The sequence below is a fragment of the Mesoplodon densirostris genome, chromosome X (genome assembly GCF_025265405.1).
Source record: "Mesoplodon densirostris isolate mMesDen1 chromosome X, mMesDen1 primary haplotype, whole genome shotgun sequence".
Lineage (NCBI taxonomy): Eukaryota > Metazoa > Chordata > Mammalia > Artiodactyla > Ziphiidae > Mesoplodon > Mesoplodon densirostris.
Window position 1 is genome coordinate 74601572 of NC_082681.1, and position 16084 is coordinate 74617655.

The 16084-nt window shown below is 36.8% G+C and overlaps 1 protein-coding gene across 1 annotated transcript in view; it reads left to right on the forward strand.

The window, feature by feature from the left end:
• ZDHHC15 (zinc finger DHHC-type palmitoyltransferase 15) overlaps positions 1–16084 on the forward strand; it is a 131425-nt gene that overhangs the window by 16691 nt on the left and 98650 nt on the right. Inside the window, exon 3 of the mRNA XM_060087758.1 lies at positions 11553–11647. Within this exon, the coding sequence (XP_059943741.1) occupies positions 11553–11647 (95 nt within the window). The remainder of the gene's footprint in view (positions 1–11552; positions 11648–16084) is intronic.

Sequence of the window (16084 nt, forward strand, 5' to 3'; positions counted from 1 at the left end):
TGTCCATGCCTCTCTCTCGTTTTGTCACAGCTTACCTTCCCCCTCCCCATATCCTCAAGTCCATTCTCAAGTAGGTCTGTGTCTTTATTCCTGTTTTACCCCTAGGTTCTTCATGACATTTTTTTTCTTAAATTCCATATATATGTGTTAATGCTGCTATGAATATTGGGGTGCACGTATCTTTTTCAATTAGTGTTTTTGTTTTCTTTGGATATATACCCAGGAGTGGAATTGCCAAATCATATGGTAGTTCTATTTTTAGTTTTCTGAGAAACTTCCATACTGTTTTCCACAGTGGATGCACCAATTTACATTCCCACCAGCAGTGTATGAGGGTTTCCTTTTCTGCACATCTTCACCAACATTTGTTATTTGTGTTCGTTTTGATGATAGTCATTCCAACAGTTGTGAGGTGACATTATGGTTTTGATTTGAATTTCTCTGATGATTAATAATGTTGAACATCTTTTCATGTGCCTGTTGGCCATCTGTATGTCTTCTTTAGGAAAATGAAAATTCAGGTTTTCTGCCTATTTTTTAATTGGTTTTTTTTTTATATTGAGTGTATGAGCTGTTTATGTATTTTGGATATTAACCCCTTATCATTTGCAAATATTTTCTCCCATTCAGTAGGTTGTCTTTTCATTTTGTTGGTGGTTTCATTTGCTGTGCAAAGCTTATAATTTAAATTAGGTCCCATTTGTTTATTTTTGCTTTTGTTTCCTTTGCCTTAGGAGACAGATCCAAAAAAATATTACTATGATTTATGTCAGGGTGTTCTGCCTACATTCTCTTCTAGGAGTTTTATGGTTACCAGTTACATTTTGGTGAGTTTATTCACCTAATTCATTTTGAGTTTATTTTTGTATATGGTGTGAGAAAATGTTCTAATTTCATTCTTTCACATGTAGCTGTCCAGCTGTCCTAGCCCCACTTATTGAAGAGACTGTCTTTTCTCCATTTTATATTCATTTTTATTGAAATATAGTTGGTTTACAGTGTTGTGTTAGTTTCAAGTGTACAGCAAAGAGATTCAGTTATACATATATATATATATATATATATATATATATATATATATATATATATATACACTTTTTTTTACATTCTCTTCCATTATAAGTTATTACAAGATATTTAGTATAGTTCCCTGTGCTATACAGTAGGTCCTTGTTGGTTACCTATTTTATATATAGTAGTGTGTATATTTGAATCCCAAACTCCTAATTTATCCCTTCCACCCTTTCCCCTTTGGTAACCATAAGTTTGTTTTCTATGTCTGTGAGTCTGTTTCTGTTTTGTAAATAAGTTCAAGTGTATCATTTTTTTTAGATTCCACATATAAGCAATATCATATGATATTTGTCTGGCTTACTTCACTTAGTATGATAATCTCTACGTCCATTCATGTTGCTGCAAATGGCATTATTTCATTCTTTTTTATGGCTGAGTATTCCATTGTGTATATATACCACATCTTCTTTATCCATTCATTTGTCGATGGACACTTAGGTTGCTTCCATGTCTTGGCTATTGTATATAGTGCTGCTATGAATATTGGGGTGCATGTATCTTTTCGAATTAGAGTTTTCTCTGGATATATGCCCAGGAGTGGGATTGCAGGATCATATGGTATCTCTAATTTTAGTTTTTTAAGGAACCTCCATACTGTTCTCCATAGTGGCTGTACCAATTTACATCCTCACCAACAATGTAGGAGGGTTCTTTTTTCTCCACACCCTCTCTAACATTTATTTTTGTAAACTTTTTGATGATGGTCATTCTGACTGGTGTGTGATACCTCATTGTAGTTTTGATTTGCATTTCTCTAATTAGTGATGTTGAGCATCTTTTCATGTGCCTTTTGGCCATCTATATGACTTCTTTGGAGAAATATCTATTTAGATCTTCTGCCCGTTTTTTGATTGGGTTTTTCTTTTATATTGAGCTTTATGAGCTGTGTCTATGCTTTGGAGATTAATCTCTTGTTGGTCGCATTGTTTGCAAATATTTTCTCCATTCTGTAAGTTGACTTCTTGTTTTGTTTATGGTTTCCTTTGCTGTGCAAAAGCTTTTAAGTTTACTTAGGTCCCATTTGTTTATTTTTGTTTTTATTTCCATTACTCTAGGAGACGGATCCAAAAAGATATTGCTGTGATTTATGTCAGAGAGTTTTGCCTTTTTATTTTTTGCTCTAGGAGTTTTATGGTATCCAGTTTTACATTTAGGTCTTTAATCCATTTTGAGTTTATTTTTGTGTATGCTGTTAGAGAATGTTCTAATTTCATTCTTTTACATATTCTGGCCTCCTTTGTTGTAGATTAATTGACCATAAGTGCATGGGTATAATACACTATTTTATATTTATTATTGTAAAATTACTTTGTAATGAGGATTTGGGAACCAGACAAAAGCTCTCTTTATGGGCTAACCAACTTCTAAAAGAATATTATGTTGATGTTAATATTAGTGTAATTATAATAATTATATATAATTATAATCATTAGTATCAATATGCTGATTTATATCAATATAATTTTGTTACCAAAATAATGCTTACTGAAAATTTAAACTAAACAAAAATATGTAAGATAAAAAATAATGTCCTCCTCACACTCCCCCCTCCCCTATCAATGCCTATTCACAGATAACTAGTATATTTGGTTTGATTTGTATCCTTCTAGATCTTTCTCTCTGTATTTACATATAAACATATGATTATGGATTTGTATAATTTGTTTAGGATTGGTTGTTTTTTAGTCTGGATGATACTGTGCATATTTTCCTATGATTTACTTTTTTCACTTAATAATATATCATAGAGGTCTTTCCATATTAGTATATACAAACATATTTCATTTTTTTAATGACCTCAAATTATTCCATGGCATGGATATATTGATACTATGATTTATTTAACCATTCCTCAATGATGAACTTAAAAAACAAAACTTTATTGTTTTTCTCGATTATAAAGGTAATAGAACCTCATAAAATGCAAACAGTATAGAAGTGGATAAAATAGAAAGTGTAAGTCCTTTGTAGTCACTGCAGAGGTTAAGGATGAAGCAAGATTCAGTGGTGTGTATAGTACACACCACTTGATAAATGTTTTAAAAAGTGATTTTCCTCCCTTACATTTTGACAAGTCTCTTTTGCTATAGCTACATCTATATGTACCATTTCAAAGATATGACTCTCCCAAGCTTCAATTTGCTCCTCCCCAGTGAGCTGGGCTGGAACTTCCATGCTCCTGTGCCCTTCCCAATATGTCTCCTGCAGCCCCCACTTGTATCTGGCTACCATTTGGTGCAGGAATGTATGGAGCCAAAATGGTGAGATCTATGTGTGTGAGGAAAGATCATCCAGAGTTCAGCCAATGCTAGGTTTCAGAGACATGATTTTGCTTCCTACCCTAGCTGTGTACCTGTCAACACTGTTTTCAGTCATACAGCCTATAACTTCTAACACATTTAAATGTGGCTATGAGGAAAATAAGAATATTAGACTGGAAGTAAGAATAAATAGCTAACTGTTATAAAATCTACGATGAAAAGACATCAAGGGAAAAGGCCCATGTAATCTCTTATTTATTTAATTTCTTATTTACTTATTTATTTTCTTTGGGTGTTAAACTAAATATTTTGATTATTATCAGTTAACAGGTGAAGGGACTGGAGGCTAAAGATAACTAATGTCACTTAACTATTAAAGAGTCATAATAAATACTACTTCAAGTGCACTTAATGTGTGCCAGCTACTGCTCTAATGTGCCTTAGGTATATTGATTCATTTAATTCTCATTTACAGCTCTATAAAGTAAGTATTATCATATGCCCATTTACAGATGAGAAAACTGAGTATAGCGAGTATATTAGTTTGCTAAGGCTGCCATTACTAATTACCATAAGCATAGTGACATAAACCAACAGAAATTTATACTTTCATGGACCTGGAGGGCAAAATTCTGAAATCAAGGCATCAGCAGGCCATGCTACCTCCAGAGGCTCAAGAGGAGATTCTGGATCTTATCTTTTCCAGCTTCCAGTGACTGCCTTTGTTCCTTGGCTTGTGGCTGCATCACTTTACCTTGGAAAAGGCCCATTTTTAAATCTCTTTGTTTTTTGTTTTTGTCAGGTTTGTTGAGATATGATTTACATACAATAAGAATCACACCTTATTAGTGTACAGGTTGTTGAATTTTGACAAATGTATACAATGATGTAAACACCACTACCATCAAGATACAGAATATTTACATTACCCTCAAAATATCGCCTCTCCCCAGAATTCTCTGACTTTCCACCCTGGTGACCAATAATCAGTTTTCTGTCCCTATAGTTTTACCTTTTTCAGAATGTCATATAAATTGAATATTACAATGCAAAGCTTTTTGTATCTGGCTTCTTTCATTTAGCAGTATGCATTTAAGATTCATCCTTGTCAGTGCATGTATGAGTAGTTTGTTCCTTTTTATTGCTGAGTAGTGTTCTATATAATAAATGTAGTACAGTTTGCTTATTCATTCACCAGCTGATGAGCATTTGGGTTGCTTTCAGTTTTTGGCTATTATAAATAAAATTGATAAGAATACACATGTACAGGTCTTCGTGGAAATGTGTGTTTTTATTTCTCTTGGGTAAATACCTAGGAGTAGGATTGCTGGGTTGTGTGGTAATTTTATGTTTGTCTTTATAAGAAACTGCCAAACTATTTTCCAAAGCAGTCCTACCATTTTATATCTCCATCAGTGATATGAGAGGTCCAGTGGCTCTGTATCTTCACTGTCACTTAGTGTTGTCAGGATTTTTGTGTATGAAGTGGTATCTCCTATGGTTTTAATTTACCCTCTGTAATGACTAATGATAAGCATCTTTTCAGGTGCTCGTTTGCCATCTGTATATCTTCTTTTAAGAAGTGTCCAAGTCTTCTGCCTAATTTTTTTGAGTTGTTTGTCTTATTATTGAGTTGTAAGAGATCTTTAAATGTCTAGATACAAGTCTCTATGTTTTTAAGCAAATATGATTCCTCTCCATGGGAAAAAAGTTAGGATCAGCAGGAGGGTGTTACCAGGAAACATATTTCTGCTTAATATGACAAAGGTGTGTCTAACAATCAGAGTTATCCAGCGATAGAATGGACTCCCCGAGAGTTGATAAGTTTCCCGTGACTTCAGGTGTTCAAATGAAAGTTGGGTAACCAATTGTTAGGGATAATGCAAAGCAGATTTATTCATCATGGAGCCTGCTGGACCAAATGACATCCAAGGGCTCTTTCTAATCTAAAATTTTATAATACTAAGATAAATCAAGTCAACATCATATTAATGAGGTAGAGGTCTTATTGGTTGTATAAACAAAAGGAAATAGATTCTGAGGGAACCAAGCTGGGATTATGACAAACCCTACCACTTCCCCAGCCAGTGAAAAATTGTCTCACAAATCCCTAGCCACCATATAGACAGTAAAGCATCTCTGTTCTGCTTCAGCATCCTCTGTGAATATCCCTGACAACATGGGGGCATTGGGCTATACTTAATCCAAATGATACATACAGAATGATGACATCTCAACTATCCATTTTAAACCGGGAAAGTAGACAAAGATAATTCCCCAAGGAATGTTGCTCTGTGTACTTCTTTATCCCCAAGATGAAAGAATCAATGAAATGTTAAGTATATATTATCAAGAAGAGGACTGGAAACAAACCATTTTCCTCTTTTTGAACAAAACCATGGTGTGTCTGTCCCTAAGGTCTGTGTAATTTTTACCACCATATGTCAGAAAACATATCACTAAGATTTAAGAGGAAGGACGGGAGAGGAAGAAAGCTGATGTTAATTAAGTCCTTAGAGTATGTGAGATACTTCCGTAATTAAGTCAATTAGTTCTCACAACCTGACAAGGTGGTTGTTGTTTGTGTGTGTGTGTGTGTATGTGTGTATATATATATATATACCCAAAGCGAACCAAAAAGAGAGGCCTCTTCAGCAGGAAAAACAAAAACTGAAAGGGGCTATAATCCAAGATTATAAACATATGAAGGCTATATATCTTGTTAGCTTTGTATTGTTTACCAAACTGCAATACACAGGACTAGAAAACTCTTTGAAAGTGAAAAATAGTTTAAGGCAACTAAAATGAAGCCCTGCTTTTGCACAGTGGCTGACAAACTTATGAGACTTACTACCCCCCAGAATTGGTATAGACTGAAGACATAATCAGCTTCATAAAAGTTTATATAAATTGATGAGTGGTAGGTATCTGATGGGTAACTAGGGGAAATTAGTATACTTGGAGACAACCCTAACTTTTGAAGTTGGTATCAACAAGGAAAACCATGCTCTTTCAAAACATGATGCCATGTTTTGGCTCTAGAATTTGATCTCACCATCAGAGAGACTCCTGGGGGTAGCTGCCTAAACCTTAGAAACAACTATTTAGAAAATCTTGTGTTCTCCTAGGGGGTGGCTAAATCATAGAAACAACTCTTGAGCCAATCTTAATATTCTTGTGAATTGTCCCTAGCTCCTTGATTACAACCTATGGGCCTCTAACCCCATTCTCTCCAAACATTCCTTCAAATAGCTGAGAGACAAGGTTCAGCTCTTTGTTAGAGCTTTTAAGGCAGTGAAAGTAAAGTAAGGCAGTGAAAGTAAAGTAAAGCAGTGAAGTCAAATATTAGAGTCAAGACCTCTTTACTAGGTATCCCATTCAAAGGGAGAAGTGAATCTAGTTGACAATTTTCCCCTGATCATAATCTGGGTTTTTCTTTTTTTTCTTTTTTTTTTTTTTTTTTTTTTTTTTTTGTGGTACGCGGGCCTCTCACTGTTGTGGCCTCTCCCGTTGCGGAGCACAGGCTCCGGACGCACAGGCTCAGCAGCCATGGCTCATGGGCCCAGCCGCTCCACGGCATGTGGGATCTTCCCAGACCGGGGCACGAACCCGTGTCCCCTGCATCAGCAGGCGGACTCTCAACCACTGCGCCACCAGGGAAGCCCTGGGTTTTTCTATATTGAGCCAAAATGGGGATTTTAGTGAGGACTCTTTCAATTGCTAAAGCTACAGCTGATATTCCTATTTGAATTATAGTATGTAATTGAAAGGTGCACCCCTCTCCCCATCACCCCCTTCTACCAACTAAAATGCTTTTCAATTGATATAAAATATATTACAGAAAATAGTGTCTTTTTAAACTAAACATAGTTTCCAACAATAGCTTTTTAAAGAAAAAATGTATGCTAGATAATTGCCACAGCAACAGCCTTAGCATTTATGTGTCTGAATATATATAGTAAAGCATTATTATTTTCCTATTTTCCCCATTTTGGTGCTGATCTTGCTGCATTCAAAGCAGTCTATCTGCTGCATTCATTTTTATTCACACAAGAATGTATATGCATGTATACACATGCACAAACATACACAAAAAATCAGTCACTTCTCATTAGTCCCTGGGAGCAATACCTAGAAAGGCATCCTGCTGACCAAAGATGTTGCTAATAACAACTTTATGCTGCTTCCACCATGTGGTTTCGATTCCATAATTTTTTTTTTTTTTTTTTTTTTTTTTTTTTTTTTTTTTTTTTTTGCTGTACGCGGGCCTCTCACTGCTGTGGCCTCTCCCGCTGCGGAGCACAGGCTCCGGACACACAGGCCCCGCGGCCATGGCTCGCGGGCCCAGCCGCTCCGCGGCATGTGGGATCCTCCGGGATCGGGGCACGAACCCGTGTCCCCTGCATCGGCAGGCGGACTCTCAACCACTGCGCCACCAGGGAGGCCCCGATTCCATAATTTTTATCAAGAAGTTTATGAGTCATTATTTCAGGGAAAAAGCTCAAGTAGTCATTCTCATTTCAGAAGCTATTCCCACAATGGGATATTGACATTGCAACAGTGACAAAATTCAGAACAACTGCATGCTGAGGTGGATTTTTCTTTGACAGTTGGTCATTTCCTTATGGCTGATTTCTCCTTTTCCTGAAAACCTTTGTACATTATGGAAGGGAAAAAAAACACTTGAAAAGCTTTTGACTTTCATGTGGTAAACAGCTTCAGTGGCTTCAGATGCCCCATGACTGTGATCACTACCAAATAAGCGAAGGGCTCTACTTTGCCTGTTTGCTTAAAAAAGATGTTTTCCAATTTCATTCCAATGTCAATGAGTAGTGGCAGTTCAGGGATACAGTTCACAAGCTGTTTGATTTCTCTAGTTATCTGAAATCTCACTAGAGCGTCACATTTAAAAAGAAAGACTCAGTGTCCTTGCAGTTTATAGGGATGATTATTCTAGGTACAAAATTAGTAATTATAGAGAAATATGTTGCTCATTTTTAAGACAGAAAAAGAATGGACTTCTATACATTTGGGACCATAGCTTAGGAAGATTATATATATATATATACATATATATATATATATATATATATATATGTATATATACACACATATATATATGTATATATATATACATATGTGTATATATATATATATATATATATATATATATATATATATATGTATAGGGAGAAACATAAAATTGAGACTCGTGGAGCCTATCCATAATACTCACTACAGGATGAAGTGTGACAGAGATATGGTAATTGCCTGCCAAGGATTTTGAAGAGGAGCTTCCTCCTTGGGATGGTAAGCTGAACAACCCAATGACCTCTAAGGCCCTATTTCTCATGGTTTGTCTGCCTCAGAATTACCTGGGGAAGTTGGTAGATTCTTGGACTCCATCACAGACTACTGATTCAGAATATTTTGGTGTAGAATTTGGGAATCTGCATTCTAATAATCTCCCAAAGTGATTTTGATGCACACTAAAATTTGAGAACCACTCCTCTAGGGAAAAGAGCTCTGGACTGGGGGTGAGGAAACCTGGATTCTGGTCCTAGTGTTTCCGTAACTTTGCTGAGTAACCCTGATCAAGTCACTTACCCTCTCTAGGCCTCAGTTACCTGTCTATAAAATGAGGATGTTGAACTAGATGATCTCTATGTTCTCATCCAACTCTAGATTTTTATGAAATCTATAGTATAGTCCCTATTCTACCCATCTACTGAATGACATTGACTTAATCACTTGACCTCATGAGTCCTCATTTTCCATCCATCTATAAAGTATTCATAACTTCTGTGAAACCATGGAATGCAGAATTGGGAGCCAGCTGTTTCTAGTTCTATGATTAAGCCAGGTATAGATTTTTACTATGACCTAGAACAAGTTAAAATCCTACACTTCCTATCTCAATCACTAGAACTAAAGCAAAGTAAATATCCTTAAAATACTACCAAGTGTAAGAGTTTAGTTCTCATCATTCAAGTGATCCAAATTGCTGAAGTTTATTGTCTTTGAAGTGCACAGTGAGAAGGTAAACATAAAATTATTTTCTCCTAATTTCTTTGCAGCCAAAAGCTCCATATGCCCATTCCATACTGAAGGAACAGGTGTTACTATATGTCCCATGTAACTTAGATAGTCATGGAATCTTCCCTGTATAAACCTCGTAAAATCAAAGAAACAAAAACATAGCAAAGGATAACACAGAAAGAAACAATTTAAAAGTCTTGCCTAAGATAAAAAATTCTAATAACATTTCACAAGGACTAGGCTGTGGAAGAAGAGTTACTCTCATTTATTGGTGAGGAGAATGTAAAGTAAATAAAACTTTTTTAATGGCAATTCGGCAGTATCTATCAAAAGGCCTGTGCTTGTATCTAGCAATCCCACTTCAGGGAATTGATCCTATACATATTTTTAGAACATGTGCCAGTGACATGTATATAAAACTTTTCATTACAACATTTGTATTAGCAAGAGAAGGGGAAAAACTAAGTTTCCATCAGAGACAATCTGCTTAAATAAATTATGGTACCTTCATGCAATGGAATCCCATGCCACTTTTTAAAAGGAGAATGAGGAAGCTCCCTCTCTCCAAGTTATATTCCATGGAATGATCTCCAACTCATAGCAGGTAAAAAAGAAATAGGTTGCAAAACAGTGTGTACAAAATACTGCTATTTGTGTGAAAAAGCACACTGTTTTGGTGCTTTTATATGTATAAAATCTGATAGGATACAGAATAAAGTCATGACGCTGTGACATTTGTGGCTTCCAGGGAGGGGAACTGGGTGGCTGAGGGACAGGGTAGAAGGGAGACTTTTCACTGTGTACTATTTTGAACCTTGTGAGTGTATTACCTTTCAAAAATACAATGAAAAAAATTTAATATAACAAATTCCATATGTGTACTGTGTTTATATACTTATATAAACATATAAAAATAGAGGATCTGGAATGATACACATCAAACACAAAATAGGTATTATGCCTTAGGAGGAAGAGGGGGGAGTTTAGATATATGTGTGTGGTAGACATTTACTTTTACTTTCTATTGCTTGAATTTCAAAATGAGATTTCATAATTACTCAAAACAAGCACATTTAAAAGGTCTTATACCACAGGGCTGGGAACACTGGGCCAGCTTTCTTCTATTCCATCATAAATATGTGAGAGACTCAGCCTTATTAACTTGGTCTTGAGTCACATCATTCCCTTGAGTCTTCCTGATGGATTGAAGTAATCAGAGCTTACTATGCAAGGACTCACAATGAAACAGTAAAATGACCTTCAGTCTTACAATGACCTCTTTGGAGAATACTGAAATTTCCCATATCAGAAGAGCTATCTAGGAGGCAAAGAATATAAAAACAAAAGTGGTGGGGAGCCACAAATATCTCAAAGGTACAACTCACATTTCAAAAATGTGTAGTCTTGGGGACTTCCCTGACAGTCCAGTGGTTAAGACTTTGCCTTCCAATGCAGGTGGTGTGGGTTCGGTCCCTGGGCAGGGAGCTAAGATCCCACATGCCTCGGGGCCAAAAAAACCATAATATAAAAACAGAAGTAATATTGTAACAAATTAAATAAAGACTTTAAAAATGGTCCACATCAAAAAAAATATTTTAAAAAAAGTGTGTAGTCTTTGGGGCTACTGAAACAAAAACTTGTGATTTAGAGTCAGAAGTCCTGTGTTTAAGACCTGGCTATGTTATATAGTAGCTGTGTGACTTCGGATAATCAACTACCCCTGATAGTTAATCAACTGTCCTTATCCTGTTACCTATCTCACAAACTTGTTGAAAAAATAAAATTGGACAATATTATGAAATCACATTGTAAACTCTATAGCACTGTGTAAATACTATCATTATTATCTTTCAGTACCCACAGTGGCAGAGAGAATGACAATTGGCAATAGTATTTTCCCCCACATTGTCATAAAGGATATTTCCCCTTTACTCCCAGAATCACATGGCAACTTTTAAAATACGCAACTTCCAGAAAGTCTCTGGTTCCAAATTTGGCATTATAAATTGTTTCTGTCACTGCATGGGAAAAAGGTAAGAATTAACCTTTCATAATAATACTAGAAAATACTTGGTAATAGGAAAACAAAATAGAGATTTATTGAGATTTACATCTTACTGAACTCTTAGAAATGGATGAAAATATAACATAAACACTGATTTTTTTCTTAAATTTCAGTTATCTACCTCATATTCTACCATGCCATCTTTGTGTTCTTTACCTGGACCTACTGGAAGTCTATTTTTACACTCCCACAACAGCCAAACCAGAAGGTAAGAATACTGGTTACTTCATAAAGGCTAAAAACAGAGGAAAGTAGAAATGCCAATAAGGCAGGGAGAGGGCAAAAAGAGGAGCAAATAACCTTCCATTACAAAAGAGAGATTCAGGGTGATCTTTAAAAAGGGCTTGTAGTGATAAATGTAAATTAAGAATAAGATAGTCTATTGAAGTAGTTTGTGAAATCACCAGCCATGGATATCTTTAAGACTAGGAAACCACTATCTGTGTTGGTGATAGATTGAGAGAAACAAAAAACCACTTGGATTCTGAGGACTCATCTATTTCAATTCTATGAAACTATGATAATTTAAGACTCAGTGAGACTCTAGGAGACAACTAGAAAAAATTACAATAGTTAAATTGATCATTTTCAAATTGTGTTCCCTTGAATGAAAGTGTTTCATGTAATATTTGGGAGGGTACATACAAAAAAATTCTAATCATATCAGGCATTTATAATATGTGACTACTGTGAAACAGAGTAGTTTCCAAAGTAGGGAAAAAAAAAACAATGGAAGAAGTTTCAACAGCCTCCTAACATTAGGGAAAGTACTGGTTTTAATTTTCCCATTTATGGGATCAAAATTGTACACATACAAAATAAAATTAAACACAGAGAAAGACAAATATCATGTGATATCTCATATGTGGACTCTAATTTTTAAAATGATGCAAATGAACTTATTTACAAAACAGAGACAGACTCACAGATACTGGAAACAAACTTATGGTTACTGAAGGGAAAACATGGTGGAGAGGGATAAATCAGGAGCTTGGGATGAACATACACACACTACTACATATAAGATAACCAACAAGGACCTACTGTATAGCACAGGGAACTCTACTCAATATTCTGTGATAACTTATATGAGAAAAGAAAGAATGAATATATGTATATGTATAACTGAATCACTTTGCTGTACACCTGAAACTAACACAACATTGTAAATCAATTATACTCAAATAAAATGTTTAAAAAACACAAAGGAAGGTAGTAATGCAAGAACTGAGGAACATGAGATATAGGATATATAGAAAATGGCAGAAGTTCTTCCTTATGAGTAATTATTTGAAATATAAATGGATTAAACTATCCAATTAAAAGGCAGATGTTGGCATAATGGATAAACATTATCATCTATCTTTATGCTGTCTACAAATGACTCACTTTAGAGCCAAAGACATAAATAGGTTGAAAGTGAAAGGATGGATAAAGTTATTCCAAGCAAATAGTAATCAAAAGAGAGCAAGGGTAGATATACTAATATCACACGAAGAGGCTTTCAGCCAAAAACTGTTACAAGACACAAAGAAGAAAAAGACCTACTGAATGATGTCAGAAAGATGGCAGAGTAGGAGATACCAGCCTCTATCCCCCCCCCACAAAAAACAACAGACAGCTATACAGAAATGAAAATATCCCTGGGGGGGCTCAAGTGTCTAATTAAGAGCCTGTAGCAACACAGTGGGAAAAAAATAGAGAATAACCACACAGAAAGGATTGCTGGGGAAATCAGCATGGCAGAGACATCTGAAGAGGGCTAAGAACAAAGAAACAGGGCAGAGGCTATCAGTATCAGCCCTGCGGCAGATGCCCATACAGTCCCCACTGGCCTGCTCTGTGGAGGATCCTGGCAACTTTTGCTTCTGAGGATCTTAACAGGTCCCATGACAGCCATGAATTTCTGCAGCTTTAACAGCAGAGGAACCCATAGTGTTTGTTGGTGTGGACCCCAGCAGCCTGCTCTGTAGAGGATACTGTCAGCTTTTGCCACTGAAGTAACCAAGAGCCAACATTGCCACAGACTCCCCAGGGAGTGAGACACTGCTGAGACTTCTCTACAAGAAGAAGCTGCTGTTGTGCTGCCTCAGTACCAGGGCTGCCACACCCCCCAACACTGTGCTTGCCCTAGACACCAGACCTATGGCCACTCCATGTGTACCTACCACCTGACCCCAGCACCTGCCACCAGACTCCATGCATGCCCATGCTCCAGAAACTGGCTCCATGGCTACTCCACATACACCAATAACTCAGACACCAGAGCCACTGACACTGTAGGGTATCCCATGCTCCAGACACTGGAGACACTATCACTCCATGAGCACATGCTCTGGACCCTGTATCTACAGCCAATCTGCAAGTGCCCGCACCACAGAAACCAGAGCACTGCTGCAGTGGGTGTACCTTCCCTCTAGAACCCAGATCCATTAGCTGCTTCACAAGTGCTCAAACATGGGACACCCAAGCCACTACTGTAGCAGGCTTATCCATGCACCACGCATGCCTGCTATCCAGACCATAGCTCCATATCTGCTCTGCAAGTGCATGCACCTTTCACACCATTACCAACACTGCAGTGAGGTTGCCTGTGCCCCAGGCACTAACACCACCACCTCCCTAGACCCCTGAGCCACTCCAGTGGCTTCACACATGCCTCCATTCCAGACTCTGTCTCCATGACTTCTCCGTAGGCACCCATGCATCAAACATCATAGACACAACCACAGTAAGTGTGTCCACAACCTGGACCCAGGGTGTGAAGGATCCCCTCAACCATGACTTCCACCATGCTAGAAAAAGGTATCAGGAGGACCCCAGAAGCCTTTACCACTGAAGGCCTCAACAGCCCACACTTCTTCTGCAGACACCCACAGCCTTGGCCACCAATGTCTCCTTCAGTCTTTGCTGATGCTGATGACAGCTGACAGAGCTGCACAGAGACTGCACCACTGCACCTTCCCTGGAGTCAGAACTGCTTCATCCCACCCAGCTGGCAGCCTTGTACCCACCAATAGATGAAGGGCTTTCCCCACTGAAACCAGTCCATAAATTCTGGAAGAAGTGATTGCTACATCAAATGTGAACACATCCATGCAATGATACAAGAAATGCAAACACTCAAGGAAAAATAACACCACCAAAGGAGAACAATATTCTGGTAAGCAACTGCAAAGAAATGGAGATCTATAAAAAAATGAAAATAATTATTTTAAGGAACTTGGCAATTTACAAGAGAACACAGATAGACAACTCAACGAAATCAGGAACAAAACAAGAAGTTAAACAAATAGAGGTAAACCATTTAAAAAAGAACAAAAACAATTCTGGAGCTGAAAAATACAATGAATGAAAGGAAAAATAATATAGAGAGCATCAAGAACAGATTTGATGAAGCAGAAGAAAAAGCCTGAAAGCTCAAGGATAGGTAATATGAAATTATCCAGTTAGAAAAACAAAAAGAATGAAAAGGTGAAGACAGTTCATGGGACTTATGAGACACCATCAAGCATAAGAATATATGCATTATGGGGATAAAAGGAGAAGAGAGAAAGGGGCAGAAAGCTTATTTAAATAAATAATGGCTGAAAATTTCCCAAATTTGGGGAGAGATGGATATCCAGGCACATGAAGCTCAAAAGTCCCCAGTTTCAACCAAAAGAGGGCTTTACCAGGATATACTATAATCAAACTTTCAAAAGTCAAAGACATGGAGTTTTGAAAGCAGAAAGAGAGAAAGAGTGGTCAATTACAAGGGAAACTGCATAAGGCCATCAGTGGATTTCTCAGAAGAAACCTTGCAGGCCAGGACAGAGTAGAATGATATATTAAAAATGCTTGTACTGTGAAAAAGCAAGAGAGAGGCATGGACATATATACAATACCAAACGTAAGATAGCTAGTGGGAAGCAGCTGCATAGCACAGGGAGATCAGATTGGTGCTTTGTGACTGCCTGGGGGGTGGGATAGGGAGGGTGGGAGGGAGGGAGACACAAGAGGGAAGGGATATGGGAACAGATGTATATGTATAACTGATTCACTTTGTTATAAAGCAAAAACTAATAATAAAAAAAATAAAAATAAAAATTAAAATGCTTGTAGAAAAAACTACAAGCATTTTTACAAAGGTTGTCTTACCCAGCAAAGCCATCCTTCAGAAATGAAGGAGTTAGTTTTCCACCAAACAAAACCTGAAGGAGTTCATCCCTAGGAGAACGGCCTTACAAGAAATGTTGAAGATGAAATGAAAAGATGACAATTAGTAATGTGAAAACCTATGAAAGTAAAAAAAAAAAAAAAACCACTGGTAATGGTTAATATATAGAACAATTCAAAATACTGTAATACTGTAATGTTGGTGTATAAATCACTTTTAACTCTGGTATAAAGATTAAAAAACAATGTATTAAAAATAACTATGAGTAAAATATTTTTACTGGATACACTATAAAGTGATGTAAATTGTGAAATCAAATGCATGAAATGTTGCGGAGGAAGTAATACGATAGTGTTTATGTATGCAGTGGTAGTTAACTCCTTACCAGCTTCAAATAGAATGTTATAAATATAAGATGTTTTATGTAAGCTCCATGGTAACCCCCCAAAAAACCTCTAGCAGATACACAAAAGATAAAGAAAAGGA